Raw genomic sequence first — 27,320 nt, forward strand, 5'->3', positions numbered from 1 at the left:
CCTGCGCCAAACAAGTTAGGAAGCAGGGAGACACCACTGGAAGGAAAAGTCACCATATTCCCACCTATTGTCCTCTTCTGCAGGGGTAGCAGATTCAGGCCTGGGGCTAAGGAAAAGACCTCCTCAGAAGTTGAGGACCAGTTCCCAGTGGGAGGAAAAGGAACAGATATCCCCTGTGGCTTCTGATCCGCCTTAGTCCCCTCATTTATTCTAAGCTGGCTCAATGATAAAATGAACAATAAATCTGGGAGTTTTTCCTGGAACAGACAAATACCTAATTCCTCAAAAACTTAGCTATGTGCCAGGTAATTAAAAACTTTTCCTCCAATCCTTCTAATAACCCTGCAAGCAAGGTATTCTTTTATTCTCTTTTCATAGATGAGATAAATGCATTACAACAACAGTTAAATTGACATGCCTAGAAACCAAGCCAGAATTCACACTCCATCACCTGACTGTAAACCCATGCCCTCTCCATCCACCGTGCTGCCTCCACAGTGGAGCTCTGTAATTTGTGGGCAATAAACCAATGATGTACACCCAAGTAGTTCTTTCTGGCCAAGCATGGTCCTAAACTTTAATAAGTCAGAGACGGCATAGGCTCCAAAACTACAAAGGTTATCCTCATCCTCCCCCAAACATGCTCACAGCAAGACAGCCTGGAGAACTCTTCACCTGCTCAGAAAGCTTCTTCACTTCCTCTAGAATAGAGGCAACAGGCCGACTCCTCTCCCTTCCCCGGGTGAAAGGAACAATGCAGTAGCTACACATGTTGTCACAGCCTCGCATGATCGACCTGGAGAAGAAAGTACCAGAACGTAGTAACAGTAGCAGGGTGTGCTGGTGTGATCCAAAGAGCAGGTCTCAGCTCTAATGGCATTATTCTTTGGCTCTGAATCCTCTTGCCACAGTGCTCACACTGGACCAATCTGAGATCTAAGCACTAAAGTAGAACTTTTTTATCTTTAAAAATTGGTATCTAATCACAGAATACAAACCAAACTATAACCAGTGGGACAGTGGCTAGCCTTGAGGAAGCACAGTGGTGAGGGGCTCGAGTACACACTTACCACACCTGGACTTTCTACTGTTTTTCTGTTTTGTTTTGTTTTGTCTCTGTCCCAACTATTTAACCTTGCTTTAGTGGCAAAAGCAGCCAGAGACAATATGTGAATAAATGGGCATGCTTGTATTCCAATAAAACCTTATTTACAAAAAGAGGTGGTAAGCTATTTGGCGACCTCTGTTATAGAAAATTTAAGGCCAGGCGTGGTGGCTCAAGCCTGTAATCCCAGCACTTTGGGAGGCCGAGATGGGCGGATCACGAGGTCAGGAGATCGAGACCATCCTGGCTAACACGGTGAAACCCCGTCTCTACTAAAAAATACAAAAAACTAGCCGGGCGAGGTGGCGGGCGCCTGTAGTCCCAGCTACTCGGGAGGCTGAGGCAGGAGAATGGCGTAAACCTGGGAGGCGGAGCTTGCAGTCAGCTGAGATCCGGCCACTGCACTCCAGCCTGGGCGACATAGCGAGACTCCGTCTCCAAAAAAAACAAAAAAACAGAAAATTTAATGCCTTGCCGGGCACGGTGGCTCACGCCTGTAATCCCAGCACTTTGGGAGGGTGAGGCGGGCAGATCATGAGGTCAGGAGATCGAGACCATTCTGGCTAACACGGTGAAACCCCGTCTCTACCAAAAATACAAAAAAAGTCAGCCAGGTGTGGTGGCATGCGCCTGTAGTCCCAGCTACTCGGGAGGGCAAGACAGGAGAATCACTTGAACCCAGGAAGCAGAGGTTGCAGTGAGCCGAGATCGCACCACTGCACTCCAGCTTGGGCAACACAGCGAGACTCAGTCTCAAAAAAAAAAGAAAAGAAAAGAAAAAGAAAATTTAATGCCATGGCCAGGCACAGTGGTTCACCCTTATAATCCCAGGATTTTGGAAGGCTGAGGTGGGAGGATCACCAGAGCTCAGGAGTTTGAGACCAGCCTGGGCAATATAGTGAGACCCTATCTTTGTAAAAATTTTTAAAAAATTAGCCGGGTGTGGTGGTGCACACCTTTAGTCCCAGCAACTCAGGGGACTAAAGCAAGAGCCCAGGAGGTCAAGGCTGCAGTGAGCCCTGATCATGCCACTGCACTCCAGCCTGGGTGACAAGAGTGAGACTGTGTCTCAAAAAAAAAAAAAAAAAAGTGTGAAAGAAAGAAGAGGCTTATTCCCCGTCTCTTAGGCAGTGACTCACACAAGGCAGACGTGGCACTGGGGCTTGTCTGGACTGGCATGACATCAGCATAGGTCTCGTCCAGAGAGAGCAGCACGTTGGCAGCTTGCTGGCCTGACTCAGCAACAGCCAGCAGCCGGGGAAGGTCCCGGTAGGCATCAGGACCAGCCAAAACATCTACCATTTTCTCCCTGTTGAGGATCTCCTCCTTCAACCTCTCAGCCATGCAGCCTGGAAGGGAAAAAGAAACAAACAGCTTTCCCCAAATTCACCGGGTGTTCAATGGCTTCTTATTCCACTTTATCTCTAGCTGGGATTAGAGACCAGGGCACAAAAAACTTCTCTAAGAATTGAGTATCAGGCTGGGCGCGGTGGCTCAAGCCTGTAATCCCAGCACTTTGGGAGGCTGAGACGGGTGGATCACGAGGTCAGGAGATCGAGACCATCCTGGCTAACACCCTGAAACCCCGTCTCTACTAAAAAATACAAAAAACTAGCCGGGCGAGGTGGCGGGCGCCTGTAGTCCCAGCTACTCAGGAGGCTGAGGCAGGAGAATGGTGTATACCCGGGAGGCGGAGCTTGCAGTGAGCTGAGATCCAGCCACTGCACTCCAGCCTGGGCGATAGAGCGAGACTCCGTCTCAAAAAAAAAAAAAAAAAAAAAAGAATTGAGTATCATCCTTCAAATTTAACCAACACTCCAATACCACTGGAGCCTGCAGCTTCCTATATAAGAAAATCACAGAAAAGGGTTCCAGAGCAATTCAATTAAACACCCAGAAAAAAAAAATTAAACCACCGGCCAGGTGCGGTGGCTCACACCTATAATTCCCGCACTTTGGGAGGCCGAGGCAGATGAATCACCTGAAATGGAGAGTTCAAGACCAGCCTGACCAACATAGAGAAACCCCGTCTCTACTAAAAATACAAAATTACCCGAGTGTGGTGGCACATGCCTGTAATCCCAGCTACTCTGGAGGCTGAGGCAGGAGAATCGCTTGAACCCAGGAGGCAGAAGTTGTGGTGAGCCAAGATCTCGCCATTGCACTCCAGCCTGGGCAACAAGAACAAAACTCCACCTCAAAGGAAAAAAAAGGAAATTCATGTTGTCCCTTCAGACCCCAATTCTATCCATAACTCTGTGCTACCATGAGCCGCATTAGACGCTAGGCAGGATATACCACTTTCTGAGCACCTATTACCTCAAGGAACTATGGAAAGCCCTTTCATAAACTTTATCTCATTTAATCCTGTAGCCTCTGTCAGTAAGTACAAGAATTGCATGGAGTATATAAGATTTCTTCAGACACTGGGAAACCAGCCTCTAAAGGAAACACTAGCAAATAAAGTCACATACAGTCCAAGTTTCAAAACTGACAAAATGCGTAAATTACCAGTTACCTAGAATCCCAATCCTCAGAGGAACCCGGGAGCGGGGCCGCCTTGTCTTCAAGGCTTTAAGCTGATGTAAACGGTTCCAGATGGTCTGCTCAGCCTTCTCCCTACAGAGATCAAAGGAGGCAAAACTGAACCAAAAATAAACCACAGAGGAATCTAAGAGAGTAGGACAGTGGAAGAAAATAAAAACCACCTTCAACCCTTTAAACCAAGCTTTTCCAACCTACAGCCCACGGGTCGCATACAGCCAGGATGGCTTTGAATGCAGTCCAACACAGATTCATAAGCTTTCGTAAATCATGATGAGATTTTTTTTTGCGTTTTTTTTTTTTTTTTTTTTTTTTAGCTCATCAGCTATTATTAGTGTTAGTGTATCTTATGTGTGGCCCAAGACAATTCTTCTTCTTCCAATGTGGCCCAGGGAAGCCAAAAGATTGGACAGCCCTGCCTTAAATGCGTATCTACCATTTACACTTGGGGAAGGTAAATAGGGGGGCCACCTGAAGAAGTAACACTTGCTATGATTTACCTTTCCTAGAATGACACCCTTCCTACACATCTTCAAATCCTGACAAGCCTTTAAGCCAAACTCAGAAACAATCTACTTCACAAGGCCTTCCCCAATTCTCCTCTGTTGGAGTTTGTCCTTCCTTTAACTGCCCTTCAACTTTTTTTTTATGATTCCAGATCCTAATGCCCTTCTACTTTAACTAGATTTTTCCCTGTACTTAGCAATGTCTCTTTTTTTTTTTTTGGAGATGGAGTCTCACTTTGTCACCAGGCTGGAATGCAATGGTGTAATCTCGGCTCACTGCAACCTCCAACTCCCTGGTTCAAGCAATTATCCTGCCTCAGTCTCCTGAGTAGCTGGGATGACAGGCATGCACCACCAGGCCTGGCTAATTTTTGTGTTTTTAGTAAAGACGGGGTTTCACTATGTTGGCCAGACTGGTCTCAAACTCCTGACCTCATGATCTGCCCACCTTGGCCTCCCAAAGTGCTGGGATTACAAATGTGATCCACCGCACCTGGCCAGCAATTTATCTTTTATTTTTCTTTGTAGATACAGGGTCTTACTTTGTTGCCTAGGCTGGTCTTGACTAGCTCCCTGCAGCCTTGAACTCCTGGACTCAAGTGATCCTTCCCACCTTGACCTCTAAGAGTGCTGGGATTATAGGTGTGACACACTGCACCCAGCCTCATTGTCTGATTTTTTTTGAACTAGCATTTTCTGCCAGTTGTTGGAGCTGTTTGTTCATCTATCTTAGTTCCCACATCAGACTAAGCTCCTCAAAGCCAGGCCATGGAAGAAGGGTTCATTTCTGAATCACCCAAAGCACATAGCTCAGTGTCAAGCAGCAGAGGTCTACAGAAGAAAAATGTCAGATGAATTAATTGAGGGTATAGCCGGATATGGAAACATTAACACTAGCATGTCTTGAACACAGAACCAAAGTGAGAAAGAAGGTATGTTCACCTCTGATGGATGTCACCCATCTCTATTCAAAACTCTCTCCCTGACCCTATGACTGCATCCTACCCCACGCAGCTATATTATAAATACATGCCATTAGTTATAAAACAAAGCTTAGGAGGAGCTGAGTGGCTCAGCACATTCTTGGTTTCCTCATCTATAACAGCACCAAACACACAGCGTTGTTGTGATCATTAAATTTTTTTTTTTTTGAGAGGGAGTCTCGCTCTGTCACCCAGGCTGGAGTGCAGTGGCGCGATCTCGGCTCACTGCAAACTCCGCCTCCCAGGTTCCAGCGATTCTCCTGCCTCAGCCTCCCGAATAGCTGGGACTACAGGTGCCCCCCACCACGTCCAGCTAATTTTTTGTATTTTTAGTAGAGACGGGGTTTCACCACGTTGGCCAGGATGGTCTCGATCTCCTGATCTCGTGATCCGCCCACCTCAGCCTCCCAAAGTGCTGGGATTACAGGCGGGAGCCACCGCGCCCGGCCCGTGATCATTAAATTTGTTCATGCATTATGTTACTCACTCAGAACCTGACACCACGGTACATGCTCAGCCGATGTCAGCCAGTTGTATAAAGACTATCTCCACTGTGGGAAAACTGCAAGTCCTGCTGCCGCGGGGCCACTGGCTCATCTCCACAGACAGCCAGGCCAGGCACTGTTAGCTATGGCATTATTACATAAGATACATTCACTCCTAGGAAAAGAACAAATTCGCACCTGATAGAGCACGTGACAAGGAGAATTACATCTGCCTGAATGGAGAGATAGGAAAACAAGAAAAATTACAATCTTGGAATCTTGGATATTAGCCTTATACAGTTCCTGCCCTACAGCTCTTTATTTTTTTTTTTCCTTTTTTTTTTGAGACAAGAGTCTCACTCTGTTTCCCAGGCTGGAGTGCAGTGGGGCAATCTCCGCTCACAGCAACCTCCACCTCCCAAGCGGTTCAAGCAATTCTCCTTCCTCAGCCTCGGATTACAGGCGCCCACTACCACACCTAGCTGATTTTTGTATTTTTAGTACAGATGGGGTTTTACCATGTTGGCCAGGCTGGTCTCGAACTCCTGACCTCAAGTGATCCACCTGCCTTGGCCTCCCAAAGTGCTAGGATTACAGGCGTGAGCCACTGCACCCAGGCTATTATTTTTCTTTAACTATTTTTTTCCTTTTTTTTTTTTTTTTTTTAAATAGAGAAGAGAGTCTCACTCACTTGCCCAGGCTGAAGAACAATAGCATAACCATAGCTCACTGCAGCCTCAAACTCCTGTCTTCAAGCAATCCTGCCTTGGCCTCCCGAAGTGCTAGGATCACAGGCATGGTAACCCACACCTGGACATTTTAACCATTTTTAAGTGTGCAGTCCTGTGGCATTAAGAACATCTGCAATTTCATAACTATGCATTTTCCATAACTTTTTCATCATCTGCAACTAAAACTCTGTACTCATTAAACAGTAACTCTCCAACTTCCCTCCCCACAGCCAATTCTTAACTTAGCTCCTTGCCTGAAGATGCACATCACCATAAAAGTTTCAAAAATAGCTGGAACAACTCAGTACAACTCAGTCCCATGGTGAACACTTCACCCAAGGGAACTCTCTCTCACCAGGGGGCACCCTGCTCCTGAAACTGCACCTAAGAATGGGCACAAATGCAGAATCTCGCCCAGGTCCAGGAAACAAAGGAAATAGGAAATGCATGTACCTCTTGGAGGTTACTGGTCCGCAGGTAGCCACTCTTCTGTAAGATGGACCAGGCTATCTCTGTGTCATTCACATTCATCTGGCAGCCATAGGTCTCAAGGTAGACTGCAGTGAGAGGTTGGGGGGAATTCATGGTAGACAGACAAGAAGGGGCCTCATGTCTCAAAAGGTCTCCTTCCCAAATGCTCTAGAAATATCTGAGGCACCTTGTTATCCACTGAGTCCCCTATTGCCTCAATCCTAAGATAACATAAATTGCCAGATGTACCCCCAAATTAATGATAGACCTTCAGCACAAAAGAAATACCATATTAGGCTGAGCTCAGTGGTTCATGCCTATAATCCCAGTACTTCGGGAGGCTGAGACAGGAGGATTACTTGAGCCCAGGAGTTTGAGACCAGCCGGGGTGACATAGGGAGACCCCGTCTCTACAAAAAATTTAAAAATTAGCCAAGTGATACATGCCTGTGGTCCCAGCTACTCAGGAAGCTGAGGAACAACTGCTTGAGCCCAGGAGTCTGAGGCAGCAGTGAGCCATGATCACACCACTGCACTCAGCCTGGGCAACAGAGTGAGACCCTGTCTCAAACAAACATAAAAATATACTACATTATATATCCACACCAATTACAAGGCATGTTATCTTTTAAATGGGGAAAACACGTACCTGAGAATCAAGGAAATATAGTTTTAAAATCAATTAGAAAAGGAAGGACTAGGCCGGGCATGGTGGCTCACGCCTGTAATCCCAGCACTTTGGGAGGCCAAGGCAGGCGGATCACTTGAGGTCAGGAGTTCGAGACCAGCCTGGCCAACATGGTAAAATCCACGTCTCCACTAAAAACACAAAAAATTAGCCAGGTGTGGTGGTGTGCACCTGTAATCCCAGCTACTCAGGAGGCTGAGGCAAGAGAATCACTTGAACTCAGGAGGCAGAGGTTGCAGTGAGCTGAGATCGCACCATTGCGCTCCAGCCTAGGTAACAGAGCGAGTCTCAAAAAAAAAAAAAAAAAATGAAAAGAAAAGAAAAGGAAGGACTAGCTGATAGTGTTTATCAGCCTGAAGGGAAAATAAGTTTAAATCCACATGTTACACTCCTCCTCAAAATAAAGAGGTTTTCCAGCCTCTGGAAGTAGCAGCAGTGGCCAGAGGGTACATAAAGTCACAAAATTAAAATGAGGCCTCTTCTTACAGTAACTTCATCTTAAATGAAAGCAAGGCTATATTATGACGTAAAACAAATTTTGCACACAGTTGTAAGAATATGAATTTCACATTCTGGCAGCTGTCCCCACCAGCAGGTCTTATTCCCAGACTCCAATAAATTCCAACTAAAAGTTAAGAGCTGAATGATAATAAGCTTTTGCTCAAATGATTCTCCCACCTCAGCCTCCTGAGTAGCTAGGACTACAGGTGCAGGTTACCATACCTGGCTAATTTTTTATTTTTTGTAGAGACGGTGTTTCACCATGTTACCCAGGCTGTTCTTGAACTCCTGGGCTCAAGCAATCCACCCATCTCGGCCTCCCAAGGTGCTGGGATTACAGGCATGAGCCACCGTGCCCGGCCAAGTTTCTTGATATTAATATTATTGGGTGGAGTCTGATGATTCCCACAGCCTTCCCACACTTTTAACTTTCCAAGCCAGGTCTGTAATAAAAGAATCACGCCAGGAATGACAGGAAGGAGCAAGGCAGGAAGCCCAAAGGGATAAGAGAAGTAAAACCAACCTTTTCTCTCCCTTCCAAGAAGTTCATCCATCATGAGATAGGGAGGTGGGTCTTCCACTTCTGAAGACAGCTTCTCCTGAGGAGCTGAGGCACTTTTTAAAAAATGTTGAAAAGTCGGTCCAGTGGCCAGCCTGGAGCTGAAATCCTTCCGAGCTCCATCCTCCTGCCTCTCTGGACTGGGACACGTGGTACTAGAGAGACTGCTGTGTGCCCTGCATATCCTCAGCGACAGCCAAGACACAGAGGCCAATGGCCCCCACCCTAGAGACCTCTGCACTTGGAGGACACACTGTAAAGGGTGCATGGCACTAAACAGCCCACGGTCTGCAAAAGAATGACAGACATCACCAGCATTTATTGAACACTATGCACAGGACACTGCTCTGAGCACTTCAAGTGTACACATCCATTTACCCCTCACAAAAGCCCATGATGAAGGTACTCCTAATAATATGACCTTTGTTTTACAGTTGAAAAAACGGAGGCAACTTGCCCAAGACCACACAGAGGAATGACAGAGATGAGATGTAAATCCAGTGTTTTCAAAACCAGGGGTGGTAGAGATGAGATGGAAAGCCCTGACAAAATGACAAAATAGCACCTTGTGCCAAGACCAGTTCCCAAGGCTTTAAGTGTATTAACTCATTAAATCTTTACAGCAATCCTAGGAAACAGACACTATTATTGTTCCTATTTCGAAAGACATAGGTTGAGGAACTCACCTAAGCTCCTACAGCCAGTAAGCAGTCAAACAAGAACTCAGGTAAAAATCCGTATGGATGCAAAGCCCGTGCCAATACCCATCTTGCTACACTGCCTCTTAATACTGTGAAAACCACTCACTGTCTGAGGGCATCTTCCTTTGAGTTCCTTCAGAAGGAAAGCATTTAATGTGAGGGCACTGTATGCCTGATCAGTGACTCCTACCCTTTAAGAGTCTTGGCTGGGCGCAGCCGCTCATGCCTCTAATCCCAGGACTTTGGGAGGCCGAGGCAGGAGGATCACTTGAGGTCAGGAGTTCAAGACCAGCCTGGCCAACATGGCAAAACTCCGTTTCTACTAAAAATACAAAAGTTAGCCAGATGTGGTGGCACGTGCCTATAGTCCCAACTACTCAAGAGGCTGAGGTAGGAGAATCGCTTGAACCCAAGAAGCAGAAATTGCTATGTACTGAGGTCACACTACAGTCTGGACAACAGAGCGAAACTGTCTCAAAAAAAAAACAAGTTTCAAACTACTACCTTCAAACTTTCCACCCAGACCCTCTCACACTTGGTTTAGCAAATAACACAACTTTTATAGAGAACAATTTGCCACTTTCCATCAAAATTACAAGTGTGCAAACCATCTGATAAAGCATTTCCACTCATATTTATCCTGCAGATAAATCTATGCACATACAAAATGACCTATGTATAAAGACGTTCAGTCTAGGCATGGTAGCTCATGCCTGTAATCCCAGCACTTTGGGACGCTGAGGCTGGTGGATCACTTGAGGTCAGGAGTTCGAGACCAGCCTGGCCAACACAGTGAAGCCTCATCTCTACTAAAAATTCAAAAAATTAGCTGGATGTGGTGGCACACACCTGTATTCTGAGCTACCCAGGAGGCTGAGGCATGAGAATCTCTTGAGCCCAGGAAGAGAAGGTTGCAGTGAGCCAAGATCACGCCACTGCACTCTAGCCTGGACAACAGAGTGAGATTGTCTCAAAAAATAAAAACAAAAGATATTCAATGCAACAGTGTTTCTAATAGCAAAAGAAAGGGAAAGATCTAAAGGTCATCAATAAAGGACTAGTTAAGTAAGTTCTGGTACATCCATACAATGGAACAAGATACAACTGTTAGAAACCAAGGCTGGTGGCCAGGTGCAGTGGCTCATGCTTGTAATCCCAGCATTTTGGGAAGCTGAGACAGAAACATCACTTGAGCCAGGAATTTGAAACCAGCCTGGGCAACATAGTGAGACCTCATCTCTATAAAAATAACAAAAAATAGCTGGGCACAGTGATGCACACCTGTAGTCCCAGCTACTAAGGAGGCTGAAGTGGAAGGATTGTTTGAGCCTGGGAGGTCAATGCTGCAGTGAGCCATAATCGCACCACTGCACTTCAGCTTGGGTGACGGAGTGAGACCCTATTTCAAAAAAAAAAAAAAAAGTGAGGATGAACCTATACATGACAAAGGCAAGGAAGTAAAATGCTCCATCCTACCTACATTATACTATTGATGAATCTGTGGGGAAAGAGGGTGGGAATATTGAGGTACCTATTTGCAGGTACGTACAATATCTCTAGAGTGCATAAGAAACAATAGTTGCCTCCCAGGAAGACTTAGGTAACTAAGGTACAGGAGATGAAGCCATACTATTTACTTTTTTTTTTTTTTTTTTTTTTGAGACGGAGTCTCGCTCTGTTGCCCAGGCTGGAGTGCAATGGCGCGATCTTGGCTCACTGCAAGCTCCGCCTCCCGGGTTCACGCCATTCTCCTGCCTCAGCCTCCCCAGTAGCTGGGACTACAGGCGTCCGCCACCTCGCCTGGCTAATTTTTTGTATTTTTAGTAGAGACAGGGTTTCACTGTGGTCTCAATCTCCTGACCTTGTGATCCACCCGCCTCGGCCTCCTAAAGTGCTGGGATTACAGGCGTGAGCCAACACGCCCGGCCCTATTTACTTTTTTTTTTTTTCTTTTTTAATTTTCTGACTAAGGAAGAATTCTAGGATCACCATATATATATATATATATATATATATATATATATATATATATTTTTTTTTTTTTTTTTTTTTTTTTGAGACGGAGTCTTGCTCTGTCGCCCAGGCTGGAGTGCAGTGACCGGATCTCAGCTCACTGCAAGCTCCGCCTCCCGGGTTATGCCATTCTCCTGCCTCAGCCTCCCGAGTAGCTGGGACTATAGGCGCCCCCACCTCGCCCGGCTAATTTTTTGTATTTTTTAGTAGAGACGGGGTTTCACCAGGTTAGCCAGGACGGTCTCGATCTCCTGACCTCGTGATCCGCCCGTCTCGGCCTCCCAAAGTGCTGGGATTACAGGCTTGAGCCACCGCGCCCGGCCAGTATCACCATATATATATATATATTTTTTTTTTTTTTTTTTTGAGACGGAGTCTGGCTCTGTCTCCCAGGCTGGAGTGCAGTGGCCGGATCTCAGCTCACTGCAAGCTCCGCCTCCCGGGTTTACGCCATTCTCCTGCCTCAGCCTCCCGAGTAGCTGGGACTACAGGCACCCGCCACCTCGCCCGGCTAGTTTTTTTTTTTGTATCTTTTAGTAGAGACGGGGTTTCACCGTGTTAGCCAGGATGGGCTCGATCTCCTGACCTTGTGATCCGCCCGTCTCGGCCTCCCAAAGTGCTGGGATTATAGGCTTGAGCCACCGCGCCCGGCCTCCATATATTTTTAATGGACCCCCTGACTATGGCCTACCACACTCCAGCCATGCCACACTTCTTTGTATTAATCTTCACTAGCTTATAGGATTTTACACATGCTGTTCTCTGGCTGGCATATCTTCCCTCTAGTGGCTGTATGACACCTATGATACTTTCAGCTTTCTTCCTCTGGGAAGACTGCTCTGGCCATCACCCCCGAAGTCTAGGTGGGGTCCTTCTCTGGGTTCCCAAAGCTCTCTTTTACCTCTCCATCACACGACTCATCACACTTTGCTATTATTACTGACACTTCTGCCAGCCCTAGTAAACTGGCAGGTTCCTGCAAGCAGGGAACAAGCATCATTCATTTCTACACCTTCACCATCTCCCATTGTGGTAGCTGCCTCATGGCAGGTGCTAAACATCAGTGGTTCCCAGCCTTTTTGGTACTAGGCATCGGTTTCATGGAAGACAATTTTTCCACAGACAGGGAAGCAGGGGTGTGTTGAAACTGTTCCACCTCAGGCATTTAGATTCTCATAAGAAGCATGTAATCTTGAGCCAGTGCGGTGGCTCACATCTATAATCCCAGTACTTTGGGTGGCCGAGGCAGCAGGATTGCTTGAGCTCAGGAGTTCGAGACCAGCCTGGCCAACATGGCAAGACCCCATCTCTACAACAAATTAAAAAATAAAAACTTAGCCAGCCATTGTGGTGTGTGCCTGTAGCCCCTGCAACTGGAGAAGCCGAGGTAGGAGGACCACTTGAGCCGGGGATGCAGAGGTTGCAGTGAGCCGAGATTGTGCCACCACACTCCAGCCTGGGCAACAGAGAGAAACCCTGTCTCCAAAAAAAAAAAAAAAAGGAAATGGAATGCACAACCTAGATCCCTTGCACACACACAGTTCACAATAGGGTTTGTTCCTATGAGAATCTCATGCCGTGGCCGATCTGACAGGAGGCAGAGCTCAGGCAGTAACACCAGCTTGCTACTCACCTCCTGCTGTGCGGTCTGGTTCCTCACAGGCCACGGACAGGTACCATTCTGCCACCTAGGGTTAGGGGAACCCTGCTATACATGTGTAAAGAGCAGATGTGGCCCATTACCTTTCCAATGAGATCACCTGCCACATCTGCTACTAGCACTTAGGAGCAATGCCAACCCAGTTTCAAGTGTCAGAGAAGAATAGCCTCAAAGTGTGAGCTTTAAAATAGCCCATTTCTACTCCATAATTGCTGTGTGACCTTTGGCAAGACAAATTTCTGTCTCTGAGTCACCAATTCCACTTGTGTAAAATAAGGATAAAAGCAGCACTTACCCCCTCCCCGCAAGAAGTGTTATAAGATATTAAAAACCCAACTTGAGATACAGTAACTGTTCACTAACTGCAATTCACAGCCCACACCCCCTTTCATGGAGAGTATTAGAGTATCCTGGTTAAGAGTATGGACTCTACTAAAAATACAAAAATCAGCCGGGTGTGGTGGCATGCGCCTGTAATCCCAGCTACCCAGGAAGCTGAGGCAGGAGAACAGGAGAATCGCTGGAACTCGGGAGGCAGGGGCTACAGTGAGCCGAGATCGCGTCACTGCACTCCAGCCTGGGCGACAGAGCAAGACTCCGTCTCAAAAAAAAACAAAAAAAACAAAAAACAACAGTATAGACCCTAGAGTCTGAATCTGACCCCACTGCTGCCAACCCAGCTAAACCTTAGGCACCTGTCTTAAACTCTGGTAGCCTCTAGATGGGGATAATAGCACCTATCTCCATAAGCTTCCTGTGGGATCAAATGCAATAATACAAGCAAAATGCTTTGCATAACACAGTGTAGAAGCCTCTCTGGAGGCTCGAAATTAATTTTGACAGTCGGCAATGAGGCTGGAACAATAGTGTACAACATCCCAAACACTTTATTGGCTGGTTACAATGCGTTAGGCATGATGCAAAGCATTTTCCGCGAATTATTACCTATAACCCTCACAGCAACCCTGTGAGGCAGGCTGTACTGTCAACCCCACTTCATGGGTGGCGAAGCGAAGCCTTGGAAGAAGTGGAGGTGACCTGTCCAAGGTCACACGGGGTTAGGCTGCGGGGTTAGGGTACGAACCCCGACAGCCTGACGCCAGGCCCCACGCCGTAACCACCGTGCCATCCTCCCTCTTGAACACCGCGCGCTTCCCGGGATCCGCGGCCCCTCCTGCCCCAGGCGCCACTCAAAAGCAGGTGCGCAGCCCACCCCGGCGGGCGCGCTGCTCACCTCCCGCAGCAGCAACAGTGCCCGGGGTCCCGCAGCCTAAGTTCCGCGGGCAAATCGACTCCACTCACGGGTCCGCCGCTGGGCTGATACACAAGCGACTTCCGTTCCGCCGGTACTTCAGGCCGGGTCATTCTAACGGAAGTGCTTCCTTTTTACAGTCCGGGTGGACCCAAAGCTCCGTGGCGGCGCTGAAGTTTAGAGCAGCCACTAACCACGGACTTAAGAGGCAATTGAGCGCCTCAAAGTGGGTGAGTGCAAATGAAATGTGCGCTAAATGTCAGATACATCGGATGTGGAAGAAGAAATGTCAAATGGTGTCAAATAGTTCATATATATAATGTTTATATTGATTATGTGCTGCAATAATTGTTAGGACATATTGGGTACATTCGTTGAATTTTTTTTATTTGTAGCTATGGTGACAGAAATATTTGAATTAACTTCACCTGTTGTTTCTTTTTACTTTTTCAATGTGACTAGCAGGGGGGGAAAATTGGTGTGGTCATGGCTCAATGCAGCTTCCGCCTCCCATGCTAAAGCAGTCCTCCCACCTCAGCCTCCCAAGTGGCTGGGACTACAGGCAGGCGCCACCACGCCCAGCTAATTTTTTTTTTTTTTTTTTTTTTGGAGAGACGGATCTACCCGTGTTGCCCAGGCAGGTCTCAAACTCCTACCTAGGCGCAAGCCATCCTCCCACCTTGGCCTCCCAAAGTGCCGGGATTGTAGGTGTGAGCCACCGTACCGGGTCCCTACTATGAAATTTTAAGTCACCTAAGAGGTTCACGCTCTATTTCTATTGGAGGGTGCTGCCCTGTAGGTTAATGACTTCCTGATTCACATCTCCAGCTGGACCCTCCCTGCAGTTCCAGAACCATAGCTCAGCTGCCTACTTGACACTTCTTGGGTGTCTGATGACCATCTCTAACTTACACAGAACTCTTCATTTCCACACACGCACCTTCACCAAAAACCTGTACCTGCCTTTCTGGCCCATCTCAGTAAATGGCCCAGCCATCCTTCCAGGTGCACTAGGAAGAACTGAATGGTCATTTTCTTCACCTCCCTGGATCCCCACATTCTACCTGTCAGCAAGCCCTGTCAACTTTAACTACAAAATGTCAAATCTGTCTACTCGGTAGCTACAACTACCCAGGCCACCATTGTCTCATTAGAAACAATCACAGTAGCCTGCTAACAGTCACCTTGTCTCCTGAGAACAGTTTCCCACACATAGCCTAAGGGAATTTGTCTGTTTTTTTTTTTTTTGCGACGGAGTCTCGCTCTGTTGCCCAAACTGGAGTGCAGTGGCCGGATCTCAGCTCACTGCAAGCTCCGCCTTTCGGGTTCACGTCATTCTCCTGCCTCAGCCTCCGGAGTAGCTGGGACTACAGGCGCCCGCCACCTTGCCCGGCTAGTTTTTTGTATTTTTTTAGTAGAGACGGGGTTTCACCGTGTTAGCCAGGATGGTCTCGATCTCCTGACCTTGTGATCCGCCCGTCTCGGTCTCCCAAAGTGCTGGGATTACAGACTTGAGCCACCGCGCCCGGACGGGAATTTGTCTGTTTTATTAAATCAAATTATATCACTCCTCTCCTGAAAACTCTCCGTGGCAGGCTGGGCATGGTGGCTCATGCCTGTAATCCCAGCACTTTTGGGAGGCCAAGATGGGCAGATTGCTTGAGCCCAGGAGTTCTAGACTAGCCTGAACAACATGATGAAACACCATATCTACAGAAAACACAAAAATTAGCCTGGTGTGGTGGCGGGTGCCTGTGGTCCCAGCTACTCAGAAGGCTGAGGCAGGAAGATTACTTGAGCCAGGGAGGTTGAGGCTTCAGTGAACCATGATCTCAACGCTGCACTCCAGCCTGGGTACCAGAATGAGACCATGTCTGGAAAAAGGAAAACACAAAAACGGCCAGGCACAATGGCTCACGCCTGTAATCCCAGCACTTTGGGCAACTGAGGTGGTTGGATCATGAGGTCAGGAGTTCAAGACCAGCCTGACCAATATGGTAAAACCTCGTCTCTACTAAAAATACAAAAAAAAAAAAAATAGCTGGGCATGGTGCCACATGCCTGTAGTCCCAGCTGCTCGGGAGGCTGAGGCAGGACAACTGCTTGAACCCAGGAAGTAGAGATTACAGTAAGCCAAGATCGAGCCACTGCACTCCAGCCTGGGCGACAGAGGGAGACTCCGTCTCAAAAAAAAAAAAAAGCTTAAGAGCTTTCCGTTGCCCTTGCAATAAAATCCAGATTTCCTACTGTGTCCTAGGGGCCTGCATGATGTGGCCCCGCTTACTTGTTTTGTTTTGTTTGTTTGTTTTTGAGATGGTGTCTCACTCACTCTGTCACCCAGGCTGGAGTGCAGTGGCGCAATCTCAGCTCAGTGCAACATCTGCCTCCCAGGTTCAAGCGACTCTCCTGCCTCAGCCTCCTGAGTAGCTGGGATTGCAGGCGTGCACCACCACACCAAACTAATATTTGTATTTTTAGTAGAGCAGGGTTTCACCTCATTGGCCAGCTTGGTCTCAAACTCCTAGCCTCAAGTCATCTGCCCACCTCGACCTCCTAAAGTGCTAGCGTTACAGGCAAGCACTACCATGCTCAGCTGATTTTTGTGTTTTTACTAGAGATGGGATTTTGCCATGTTGGCCAGGCTGGCCTCAAACTCCTGGCCTCAAGTGATCCTCCCACCTCAGCCTCCCAAAGTGCTGGGATTACAGGCATGAGCCACCATGTCTGGCCCCCTGCTTACTTTTACTTCTCCAACCCACGTACTTCTTACCACTTACTTCTTCTACTGTGTTCTCTCTAGTTGACATACTTCAACTACATAATTTTATTTTGCTCCTTAAATATCCCAAGCAAATGTTTATTTCAGACCCTCTCTCTCTTTTTTTTTTTTTTTGAGACAGAATCTTTGTCTGTCACCCAGGCTGGAGTGCAATGGCATGATCTTGGCTCACTACAACCTCCGCACACCACCATGCCCGGCTAATTTGTTGTTGTTGTTGTCATTTGTTTTGTTTGTTTTTTTGAGACCGAATCTCACTCTGTTACCCAGGCTGGAGTGCAGTGGCGCGATCTCAGCTCACTGCAACCTCCACCTCCCAGCTTCAAGCGATTCTCCTGCCTCAGCCTCCTGAGTAGCTGGGGTTACAGGCAGATGCCACCATGCCTGGCTAATTTTTGTATTTTTAGTAGCGACAGGGTTTCACCATGTTGGCCAGGCTGGTCTTGAACTCCTGACCTCAGGTGATCCACCCGTCTCTGCCTCCCAGAGTGCTGGGATTACAGGCATGAGCCACTGCACCAGGCACATCATCTTTGTTTTATCTCGTGGCTACACTGAAGAAACTGAACCTTTAGAAAGTTTTTTAAAAAAAAGTTCTGGGCTGGGCACGGTGTCCTAGCACTTTGGGAAGCTGATGCAGGAGGATCACTGCAACCTCCGTCTCCCGGGTTCAAGCAATTATCCTGCCTCAGCCTCCCAAGTAGCTGGGATTACAGGCATGTGACACCATGCCCATAGAGCCTCTCTTCTTACTATGATCTTTCTGGAATGCTCTTCTCCAAAATTGTTTCATGGCTGGCCCCTTCTCATCCTTTAGGTCTCAGCATAAATGTCAGCTCTTCAGAGAGACCCTCTCTGACCACTTCATATAAACTACTTCATCACTTCTCGTATTATTTTCTTCACCATATTTGTCACTATTCAAAATGTTGGCATTACTTGTTTTCTTATCACTGCCTATTCCTTGGACTATCAGCTCCCTGAGAGGAGGGACACATCGTGTCTTGTTCAAGGCTTTATCCCCATGATCTACACAGGGTCTGACTCATAGAAGGGCTTAATGAATATTTGTTGAATGAATAAATGACTGCTTTCTGTCTTAGTTTGGGTTCCCCAGAAGCAGACCCTAAGACAAGTATTTTTTTTTTTTTTTTTTTTTTTAGACTGACTCTCACTCTGTTACCAAGGCTGGAGTGCAGTGGCCCAATCTCAACTCACTGCAACCTCCGCCTCCCGGGTTCAAGCGATTCTCCTGCCTCAGCCTCACAAGTAGCTGGGATTACAGGCACACACCATCACGCCCAGCTAATGTTTGTATTTTTAGTAGAGATGGGGTTTCACCATGTTGGCCAGGCTGGTCTCGAACTCTTTACCTCAGGTGATCCACCCACCTTGGCCTCCCTAAGTGCTGGGATTACAGGCATGAGCTACTGTGCCTGGCTCCTAAGACAAGTATCTGAGTGCAGGTAGTTGATGGTAGGGTAGTAGGGGAGTGAAATAGGGAAGGGGAGGCAGCCAATAAACATTGTTATCAAGCGACTTTCTTGCAGGCATCTAGGCCTTAATCCTGCTGGAGAACACTGGGAAATAATACAGAACACTGTGCTGGTTAATTATTTGTGTCAACTTGACTGGGCCACAGGTTGCCCAGGTATCTGGTTAAATGTTATTTCTGGGTGTGTTTCTTGAGGAAGAGATTAGCTTTGGTGGACTGAGTAGAGTAGACTGCACTCCACAATCTGGATGGATATCATCTAACCCCTTGGGGACCCAAATAGGACAGGAAGGCAGAGCAAGGTTGAATTATCTCTCTGCCTGTCTGCTTAAGCTGAGACATTGGTCTTCTCCTGCCCTTGGACTGGGACTTAAACACCATTGGCACTCCTGATTCTCAGTCTTTTAGATTCAATGGAATTTTTTTTTTTTTTTTTTTTTTTTTTGAGGCGGAGTCTCGCTCTGTCGCCCGGACTGGAGTACAGTGGCCGGATCTCAGCTCACTGCAAGCTCCGCCTCCCAGGTTTACGCCATTCTCCTGCCTCAGCCTCCCGAGTAGCTGGGACTACAGGCGCCCGCCACCTCGCCCGGCTAGTTTTTTGTATTTTTAGTAGAGACGGGGTTTCACCGTGTTAGTCAGGATGGTCTCGATCTCCTGACCTCGTGATCCGCCCGTCTCGGCCTGCCAAAGTGCTGGGATTACAGGCTTGAGCCACCGCGCCCGGCCTCAAACTGGAATTTACACCACCACCTTTCCTCGGTGTGCAGCTTGCAGATGACAAATTGTAGGACTTCTTGGCCTCTATAATCACTTGAGCCAATTCCTTATGATAAATCTCATTCTAGATATAAAAATATACATATAGTGGCCAGGCACAGTGGCTCATGTCTATAATCCCAGCACTTTGGGAGGCCAAGGTGGGAAGATCACTGGAGGTCAGGAGACCAGCCTGGCCAACATGGTGAAACCCTGTCTCTACTAACAATACAAAAAAATTAGCCAGGCGTGGTGGCAAGCGCCTGTAATCCCAGCTGCTCAGGAGGCTGAGGAAGAGAATTCCTTGAACCTAGGAGTCAGAGGTTGGAGTGAGCCGAAATTGGGCCACTGCACTCCAGCCTGGGTGACAACGTGGGACTCTGTCTCAAAAAAAAAAAAAAAATTAGCAGGGCATGGTGGCACATGCCTGTAATCCCAGCTACTCAGAAGGCTGAGGCAGGAGAATCGCTTGAACCCAGGAGATGGAGGTTGTAGTGAGAGTTCACCTCCTGATTCTCTCACCTCAGCCTCCCAAAGTACTGGGATTACAGGCGTGCACCACCACGCCCCGCTGAACTTTTTTTTTTTGAGACGGAGTCTCGCTCTGTCGCCCGGCTGGAGTGCAGTGGCCAGATCTCAGCTCACTGCAATCTCCGCCTCCCGGTTTACGCCATTCTCCTGCCTCAGCCTCCCAAGTAGCTGGGACTACAGGCGCCAGCCACCTCGCCGGCTAGTTTTTTGTATTTTTAGTAGAGACGGGGTTTCACCGTGTTAGTCAGGATGGTCTCGATCTCCTGACCTCGTGATCCGCCCGTCTCGGCCTGCCAAAGTGCTGGGATTACAGGCTTGAGCCACCGCGCCCGGCCTCAAACTGGAATTTACACCACCACCTTTCCTCGGTGTGCAGCTTGCAGATGACAAATTGTAGGACTTCTTGGCCTCTATAATCACTTGAGCCAATTCCTTATGATAAATCTCATTCTAGATATAAAAATATACATATAGTGGCCAGGCACAGTGGCTCATGTCTATAATCCCAGCACTTTGGGAGGCCAAGGTGGGAAGATCACTGGAGGTCAGGAGACCAGCCTGGCCAACATGGTGAAACCCTGTCTCTACTAACAATACAAAAAAATTAGCCAGGCGTGGTGGCAAGCGCCTGTAATCCCAGCTGCTCAGGAGGCTGAGGAAGAGAATTCCTTGAACCTAGGAGTCAGAGGTTGGAGTGAGCCGAAATTGGGCCACTGCACTCCAGCCTGGGTGACAACGTGGGACTCTGTCTCAAAAAAAAAAAAAAATTAGCAGGGCATGGTGGCACATGCCTGTAATCCCAGCTACTCAGAAGGCTGAGGCAGGAGAATCGCTTGAACCCAGGAGATGGAGGTTGTAGTGAGAGTTCACCTCCTGATTCTCTCACCTCAGCCTCCCAAAGTACTGGGATTACAGGCGTGCACCACCACGCCCCGCTGAACTTTTTTTTTTTGAGACGGAGTCTCGCTCTGTCGCCCGGGCTGGAGTGCAGTGGCCAGATCTCAGCTCACTGCAATCTCCGCCTCCCGGGTTTACGCCATTCTCCTGCCTCAGCCTCCCAAGTAGCTGGGACTACAGGCGCCAGCCACCTCGCCCGGCTAGTTTTTTTTTTTTTTTTTGTATTTTTTAGTAGAGACAGGGTTTCACCGTGAACTTTTTTTTATAAGTGGCTTTTGTTATATTTCTGTTGGACAGTGCAGGGCCAGAAAGTCTCCAAGGTGAACAAGGGCTTTGAAGTCAGACAGACCTGATTTGAATCCCAGCTCAGATATTTCATAGCTGTGTGACATTTGGCAATTTACTCTCCCCTTCTGAGCCCAAGTTTTCTTATCTATGAAACTGAGATAACTGTGCCCATTATATAGGTATATGGTGAGGACCCAGTAAGATAATGTATGCACAGTGTCTGGAAGATCACACTCTCTATATGTTAGCCATGGCTGGGGCAAGAGGGGAAGTGGCCACTGTGCCTTTTTTTTTTTTTTTTTGAGACTGACTTTCACTCTATAGCTCAGGCTGGAGTGCAATGGCGTGATCACGGCTCACCACAACCTCAGCCTCCCAAGTAGCTGGGACTATAGGCACATGCCACCACACCTGGCTAATTTTTGTATTCTTAGTAGAGATGGGGTTTCACCATATTGGCCAGGCTGGTCTTGAACTCCTGACCTCCAGTGATCCACCCTCCTTAGCCTCCCAAAGTGCTGGGATTACAAGTGTGAGCTGCCACACCTAGCTCGCCACGCCATTCTTAAAAGGGGTCCAAGGCTGGGAATAGTGACTCCTGCCTATAATCCTAGCATTTTGGGAGGCCAAGACCAGAGGATTGCTTGAGTTCAGGAGTGTGAGACCAGCCTGGGCAACATGGCAAGACCCCATCTCAACAACAAATTAAAAAATAAAAAATTAGCCAGCCATGGTGGCACAGGCCTGTAGTCCTAGCAACTTGGGAGGCTGAGGTAGGAGGATCACTTGAGTCTGGGAGGCCAAAGCTGCAGTGAGCCAGGATCCCGCAACTGCACTCCAGCCTGGGCAACAAAGCAAGACCCCACCTCAAAAACAAAAAATAGGGCGGGGGGTGGTGTTCCAAGTGAAGGCACCAGACTGCTGATGGCCAGAAGTAAAATGAGTGAGTTTTTGGTGGTTTGGGATGTTGCTGAAAATTTAGTGGATAAGCTGAGAAAGTTTCATTTTCACAAAGAACAATGCTGCCATTATAAGTAAGCTAAAAGTAATTAATTGCCTCAAAGTCAAGTTACCTGTTCTCAATTTTTTTTTTTTTTTTTTTTTTTTTTTTTTGAGACGGAATCTCGCTCTGTCGCCCAGGCTGGAGTGCAGTGGCCGGATCTCAGCTCACTGCAAGCTCCGCCTCCCGGGTTTACGCCATTCTCCTGCCTCAGCCTCCCGTGTAGCTGGGACTACAAGCGCCCGCCACCTCGCCCGGCTAGTTTTTTGTGGTTTTTAGTAGAGACGGGGTTTTGCCGTGTTAGCCAGGATGGTCTCGATCTCCTGACCTCGTGATCCGCCCGTCTCGGCCTCCCAAAGTGCTGGGATGACAGGCTTGAGACGGAGTCATGCTCTGGGGCCCAGGCTGAGTGCAGTAGCGTAATCTCTGCTCACTGCAAACTCTACCTCCAGGGTTCAAATGATTCTGTCTTAGCCTCTGAAGTAGCTGAGATTACAAGCGCACACCACCATGCCTGGCTAATTTGTTGTTGTTGTTGTCGTCTGTTTTGTTTGTTTGTTTGAGACCAAATCTCACTCTGTTACCCAGGCTGGAGTGCAGTGGCGCGATCTCAGCTCACTGCAACCTCCACCTCCCAGGTTCAAGCGATTCTCCTGCCTCAGCCTCCTGAGTAGCTGAGGTGTCCTAGCACTTTGGGAAGCTGATGCAGGAGGATGACTTGAGGTCAGGAGTTTAAAACCAGCCTGGCCAACATGGTGAAACCCCGTCTCTACTAAAAATACAAAACAGTAGGGGGGCATGGTGGTGGGCAGTGGTGGGCAGTGGTGGGCACCTGTAATCCCAGCTACTCGGGAAGCTGAGGCCGAAGAATCACTTGAACCAGGAGGTGGAGGTTGCAGTGAGCTGAGAACACACCACTGCACTCCCACCTGGGTGACAGAGCAAGACTCCGTCTCAAAAAAAAAAAAAAAAAATTCTCCATCACTGCTGTTGTCGTTGTGATTTTAGTAGGGAGTCACATCCAGTCAGCACATTGCAGTTTCCGAAGCACCAAACACATTCCACTCCACCTCCCTTCTGCAGGAAAGGGTCCTGAAGCTCTCTAAGATGGCTTTGAAATGGATCCACAAATTATTTGACATTCCTTTCTTCAAGAAGTGGAGCCTAATTCCCCTCCCCTTGAGTGTGAACTGAACTTAGTGACTCACTTCTAACAAATAGAACAAAGCAGAAGCAACAGTGTATGGCTTCCAAGACTGGGTCGTAAGAGGCACTGTTTGTGGCTTCCTCCTTGCTCTCTCTTCTGTCTCATTCTGGGGAAAGCCAACTGCCATATCATGAGAAAACTCAAGCAGCAGCTCTAGGGTTAGCCCTACCTGGTGAGGAACGGAGACCTCCTACCCACAGCCATGTGCATGAGCAGTATTAGAATGGATCCTCCAGCCCCAGTCAAGCCTTCAGATGACTGTAGCCCTAGCCGACAATTTGACTGCAACCTCATGAGCGACCCTGAGACAAGAACAACCCAGCTTAGCCTTTCTCAAATCCCTGACCCACAGAACCTAAGAGATAATGAATATTTGTCATTTTAAGCTGCAAAAAATGTGGGGTAATTTGTCACACAACAATAGATAACCAATACACTCTCTTTGGCCCATGTGGTAAAAGTCTGTTCTTCTCCAGGGAAAGGTGCCCCAGTCCTTGGTCTTGTCCATCTTGGGACTGCAGGGACCACCCCAGGACCCAAAGGCCAAGGCACAGACCACAGACACTGGGCCGGGCTGCCTGTGTGCTCACAGGCTGTTTATTTATCCAAGAGTAAGGAGGAGAGAGAGGATGAAAAGAAAAACCAGACTCCCCAAGGTGGCAGGGCTGAGGGGAAAAACAAACAAAGTCTCCTCTTGTTTCTCTTGCCGCTGACCCCAGGGGACTCCAGCTTCAAATGGGACCTCTGGGGGTGGCTTAGGGGCCTCAAGGAGGCCTGGCAGCTCAGCTGTTGGCTAGGGTCAGGATCCGCACAGGGGCAGGTCCCAGACTCGGAATGGCTTCTATGTACACAAAATATCTCTCCGCAAAAGGCACTAGTGGAGGGGGGCAGCAGGAAGGCCACCCCATCACAGGCAGAGTCCACTCTGTCCTGGGTCTGGGTCCTGGGCCCTGGGCCCCAAGACCAATCCAGTCTCCCTCAGGGGTGGGGTCTCGGAGGCCCTTGTTCCTCTCCTCTCCCTTCCCTCAGCCCAGGGGTGAGCAGGCAGTCGGTGGAGGCCCAGCTCAGGCCATGTCATGGACACCCCTCTTCAGGGCTGGTGCATCCGGCGACTTCTAGGCCAACAGCCCGAGGCGGGTGACTTTGGCCGAGAGGAAGGAGTGGATGATGAAGACTATGGTTTTGGGACACGAGTGCAGGTCCAGCTGCTGCAGGGTGGATGGAGAGAAGAGTGAGGGCCCTGGCCAGCCTGGCCTCCAAGAGTGCACACCCCCTCTTCCCCAGGGTGGAAAGGCAGCCCCTCACTCACAATCTCGCCTTCAGCACCTCCAAAGTCCAGGAAAAGGAGACTGGCACCATCATCTGAAGACATCTGCAGCTTCTCGAAGGGCTGTCTCAGGAGCACAGCTCGGGCTGCACCTGGCTCAGCCGCCCACAGTGTGAAGCCCTTGTCGATGTGCACAGACAGGCTGCAGGGACGCCCGTTCCATGTGCAGGCTGCAGGGAGGGCACATAGGTACAGGCACAGCTGGCACCTCAGAGACTACACCCCAACCTCCAACCCCCACCGCAGCTTGCAAAGTGGGGCCTGAATGCCTCCAGGGACAGGAGGCTCACTGTTTGTCGTGGCACCTGTACACCCACCCTGCAGAGAGTCATCACCCCCGCCCTCAGAGGACCTACACCCACTTCCAGTCCACAAGTGGAAAGGGGGAGCTTAAAATCTGCCATGGACTGGAGGCTCACTCCTGATAAAGGCATCATCAGATCGACCAAGCACCACCCTTGGAGACCTGCAGAGTTGCCCAGCTAAATTTAAGTTTCAGATAAACAATGACTAATTTGGGCATACTTCTATGAAAAAAGTATTCATTGTTAACCTGAAATTCAAATGAGGCTGGGTGTCCTGTATTTCCTCTGGCAACCGTACCCCAAGTGCCATCTCTCACATCCTCACCAGCAGATTGACAAAGCTGGAGCAAGAAAACCCCAGGGAGAAGAGTCTCTGCCTGCCAGGGCACCTGCACATCCAAAACAGAGGGCCCAAACCCAACTTCCTTTTTTTTTTTTTTTTTGGAGAAACAGTCTTACTCTGTTACCCAGGCTGGAGTGCAGCAGGCACTATCTCGGCTCACCACAACCTCCACCTCCCAGGTTCAAGCGATTCTTGTTCCTCAGCTTCCTGCATAGCTGGGACTACAGGCACCTACTACCATGCCCAGCTAATTTTTGTATTATTAGTATTATTATTTTTCTTTTTGAGACAGAGTCTTGCTCTGTTGCCCAGGCTGGAGTGCAGTGGTGCAATCTGGGACCACTACAACCTCCACCTCCCAGATTCAAGCAATTCTTCTGCCTCAGCCTCCTGAGTAGCTGGGGCTACGGGCGCCCGCCACCACACCTGGCTAATTTTTGTATTTTTAGTAGAGACAGGGTTTCACCATTTTGGCCAGGCTGGTCTCAAACTTCTGACCTCAGGTGATCCACCCACCTTGACCTCCAAACCCCATTTTCTGTCCCCTCCTGAAGTGCCCTAAAGAAGGAAGCTTGAATGCCCCTGGGGATAAGAGGCTCATTACCAGAGGGACACTCCCAGATCCTCCCAGCACACCTGTAGACACCTCCTGCACACCCTCGGCGGCCCGGTGACAGCCATCCACCAGCTGGCGGGTCCAGGCAGCCAGCTCCTGCGGTGACTCCACGCTGAACAGGTGAGTGTCCACACCGTGACGCGTGCCCGTGCGCAGGGCAAAAGAGAGCTCTGCATCATAGGGCACTGAGCCCTTGGAGGGGCCTGAGTGCACCAGTCTGGGGGTGAGGGGCAGAGGGCTGAGCATGAGGCCTCGGGCAGGGGGCAAATAGTTCTGGGCAAAGGGGCCAGTGACCTGGGAAAAACCCTGTAAATCCTTTACCACCTAACAGGACAGGACTTGCCAGGGGGCACTGATTGACTCAGCAGGAGACATCTCCTGCCACCCTCCCCATCGCTCCCTTGGCTCTGGCTATACTGGCGTCCTCACACACACCTAGCACACGCCTGCCTCAGCACCTCTGCATATGCTGTTCCCTCTGCCTATACACGCTTCCCTGATTATCTGCATGGCTCACTCTCTCACTTCCTTCAGATGTTAGTTTAAATGTCACTTCCTCTGAGAAGCTTTCCCTGGCCTGCCAGTCCAAAATAGCACCCTTGTCACTCACTAGCCTTACTTTTTCATCATGGTACCAGAAATTATACTTTTTATTATTTGTTTTTGTTGGTTTTTTACTGTCTTTTTCACTAGGATGTCAGCTAGGTTAGAAATGTTGATCTTGCATTCACCACTGTATTCCCAGTAAGTAAAACTATGCTTGACCACAGTAGGTGCTCAATAAACATTTGTGGCCTGACTTGAATCACTTGATTAGGTAGACAATCCAGGACCTAATTATCCCTAGTAGCCAGCAGGCTCCTGACACACGGGCCAGAGCCAGCCTGAGGTAAGGAGACATGGGTGACAAGGACTTCAGACCCCTGCAGCTTGTCACTTGCTGTGTGGCCTTGGTAAGCCAACTGCCCCTCTCTGGGGCAGACCTAAGAGTTCTGCTCCATATCCCTCTTTGTTCCTCCCTTCACCCACTCTTTCTCCTATAGCTCAGTTCCCCCTCAGACTGCTGCTGACGCCAGCCTTCCACTTTCCAGCCCTGAGCTGCAGACCCTTGAGTCCCCAAGCTTCCTATCCAATCTCCCTCTCCATCCCACACACACTCTGGACTTGACTCAGCATCTTGCTCCAGCCTCCTCCCTTTCCACCCCCACCCCCAGTCCCACGCTCACCCAGACACCAGCTCCAAACCTCCTGTTCATTCCAGACCCCTCCTTCACCCGCCCCATCTGGCAAGCACAGAGCCCTGTTAATTTTACACCCATGTGGTTTCCAATGCCAATGCTGCCTTTCTTCTCCATCTGCTCCTGCCGCCCACCTCCACCTCCCCCAGCAACCATCATCTCTCCTGCATGACTGCAGCGCTTCCCCACTTCCATCCTGTACTCTCCGCTGCATTTTCCACGTGGCAGCCACAGGGATTCTCTTAAAGAAACCAGAGCACCTCGCTCCCCAGCTTAAACCCTTCAACACTGCCAAACTCTTAAGATAAAGCTAACATTCCTTAATCAGGCAAAAGAAGC

The 27,320-nt window shown here is 48.7% G+C and overlaps 2 protein-coding genes and 1 long non-coding RNA gene across 3 annotated transcripts in view; 1 reads left to right on the top strand and 2 right to left on the bottom strand.

Annotated features, from left to right (window-relative positions):
* Positions 1 to 14,327, bottom strand: part of CDK5RAP1 (CDK5 regulatory subunit associated protein 1) — a 49,197-nt gene extending 34,870 nt beyond the window's left edge. The window contains exons 1-8 of the mRNA XM_033186118.1: positions 14,182 to 14,327; positions 8,538 to 8,713; positions 6,808 to 6,911; positions 5,822 to 5,856; positions 3,624 to 3,724; positions 2,247 to 2,454; positions 1,063 to 1,065; positions 676 to 796 (exon numbers count right to left, since the gene is read on the bottom strand). Coding sequence (XP_033042009.1) covers positions 676 to 796; positions 1,063 to 1,065; positions 2,247 to 2,454; positions 3,624 to 3,724; positions 5,822 to 5,856; positions 6,808 to 6,911; positions 8,538 to 8,713; positions 14,182 to 14,312 — 879 coding nt within the window. The 5' untranslated portion in view covers positions 14,313 to 14,327. The remainder of the gene's footprint in view (positions 1 to 675; positions 797 to 1,062; positions 1,066 to 2,246; positions 2,455 to 3,623; positions 3,725 to 5,821; positions 5,857 to 6,807; positions 6,912 to 8,537; positions 8,714 to 14,181) is intronic.
* Positions 14,328 to 14,337: 10 nt separating this feature from the next.
* Positions 14,338 to 27,223, top strand: LOC117068655. Its single transcript, XR_004431199.1, has 2 exons — positions 14,338 to 14,429; positions 25,682 to 27,223. It is a non-coding gene; the product is annotated as an uncharacterized LOC117068655 (long non-coding RNA).
* Positions 23,715 to 27,320, bottom strand: part of SNTA1 (syntrophin alpha 1) — a 36,006-nt gene continuing 32,400 nt past the window's right edge. Inside the window, exons 6-8 of the mRNA XM_033186117.1 lie at positions 25,764 to 25,960; positions 24,462 to 24,649; positions 23,715 to 24,360 (exon numbers count right to left, since the gene is read on the bottom strand). Of these exons, the coding sequence (XP_033042008.1) occupies positions 24,268 to 24,360; positions 24,462 to 24,649; positions 25,764 to 25,960 (478 nt within the window). The 3' untranslated portion in view covers positions 23,715 to 24,267. The remainder of the gene's footprint in view (positions 24,361 to 24,461; positions 24,650 to 25,763; positions 25,961 to 27,320) is intronic.

The sequence above is a fragment of the Trachypithecus francoisi genome, unplaced genomic scaffold (assembly GCF_009764315.1).
Source record: "Trachypithecus francoisi isolate TF-2019V2 unplaced genomic scaffold, Tfra_2.0 Lachesis_group21, whole genome shotgun sequence".
Lineage (NCBI taxonomy): Eukaryota > Metazoa > Chordata > Mammalia > Primates > Cercopithecidae > Trachypithecus > Trachypithecus francoisi.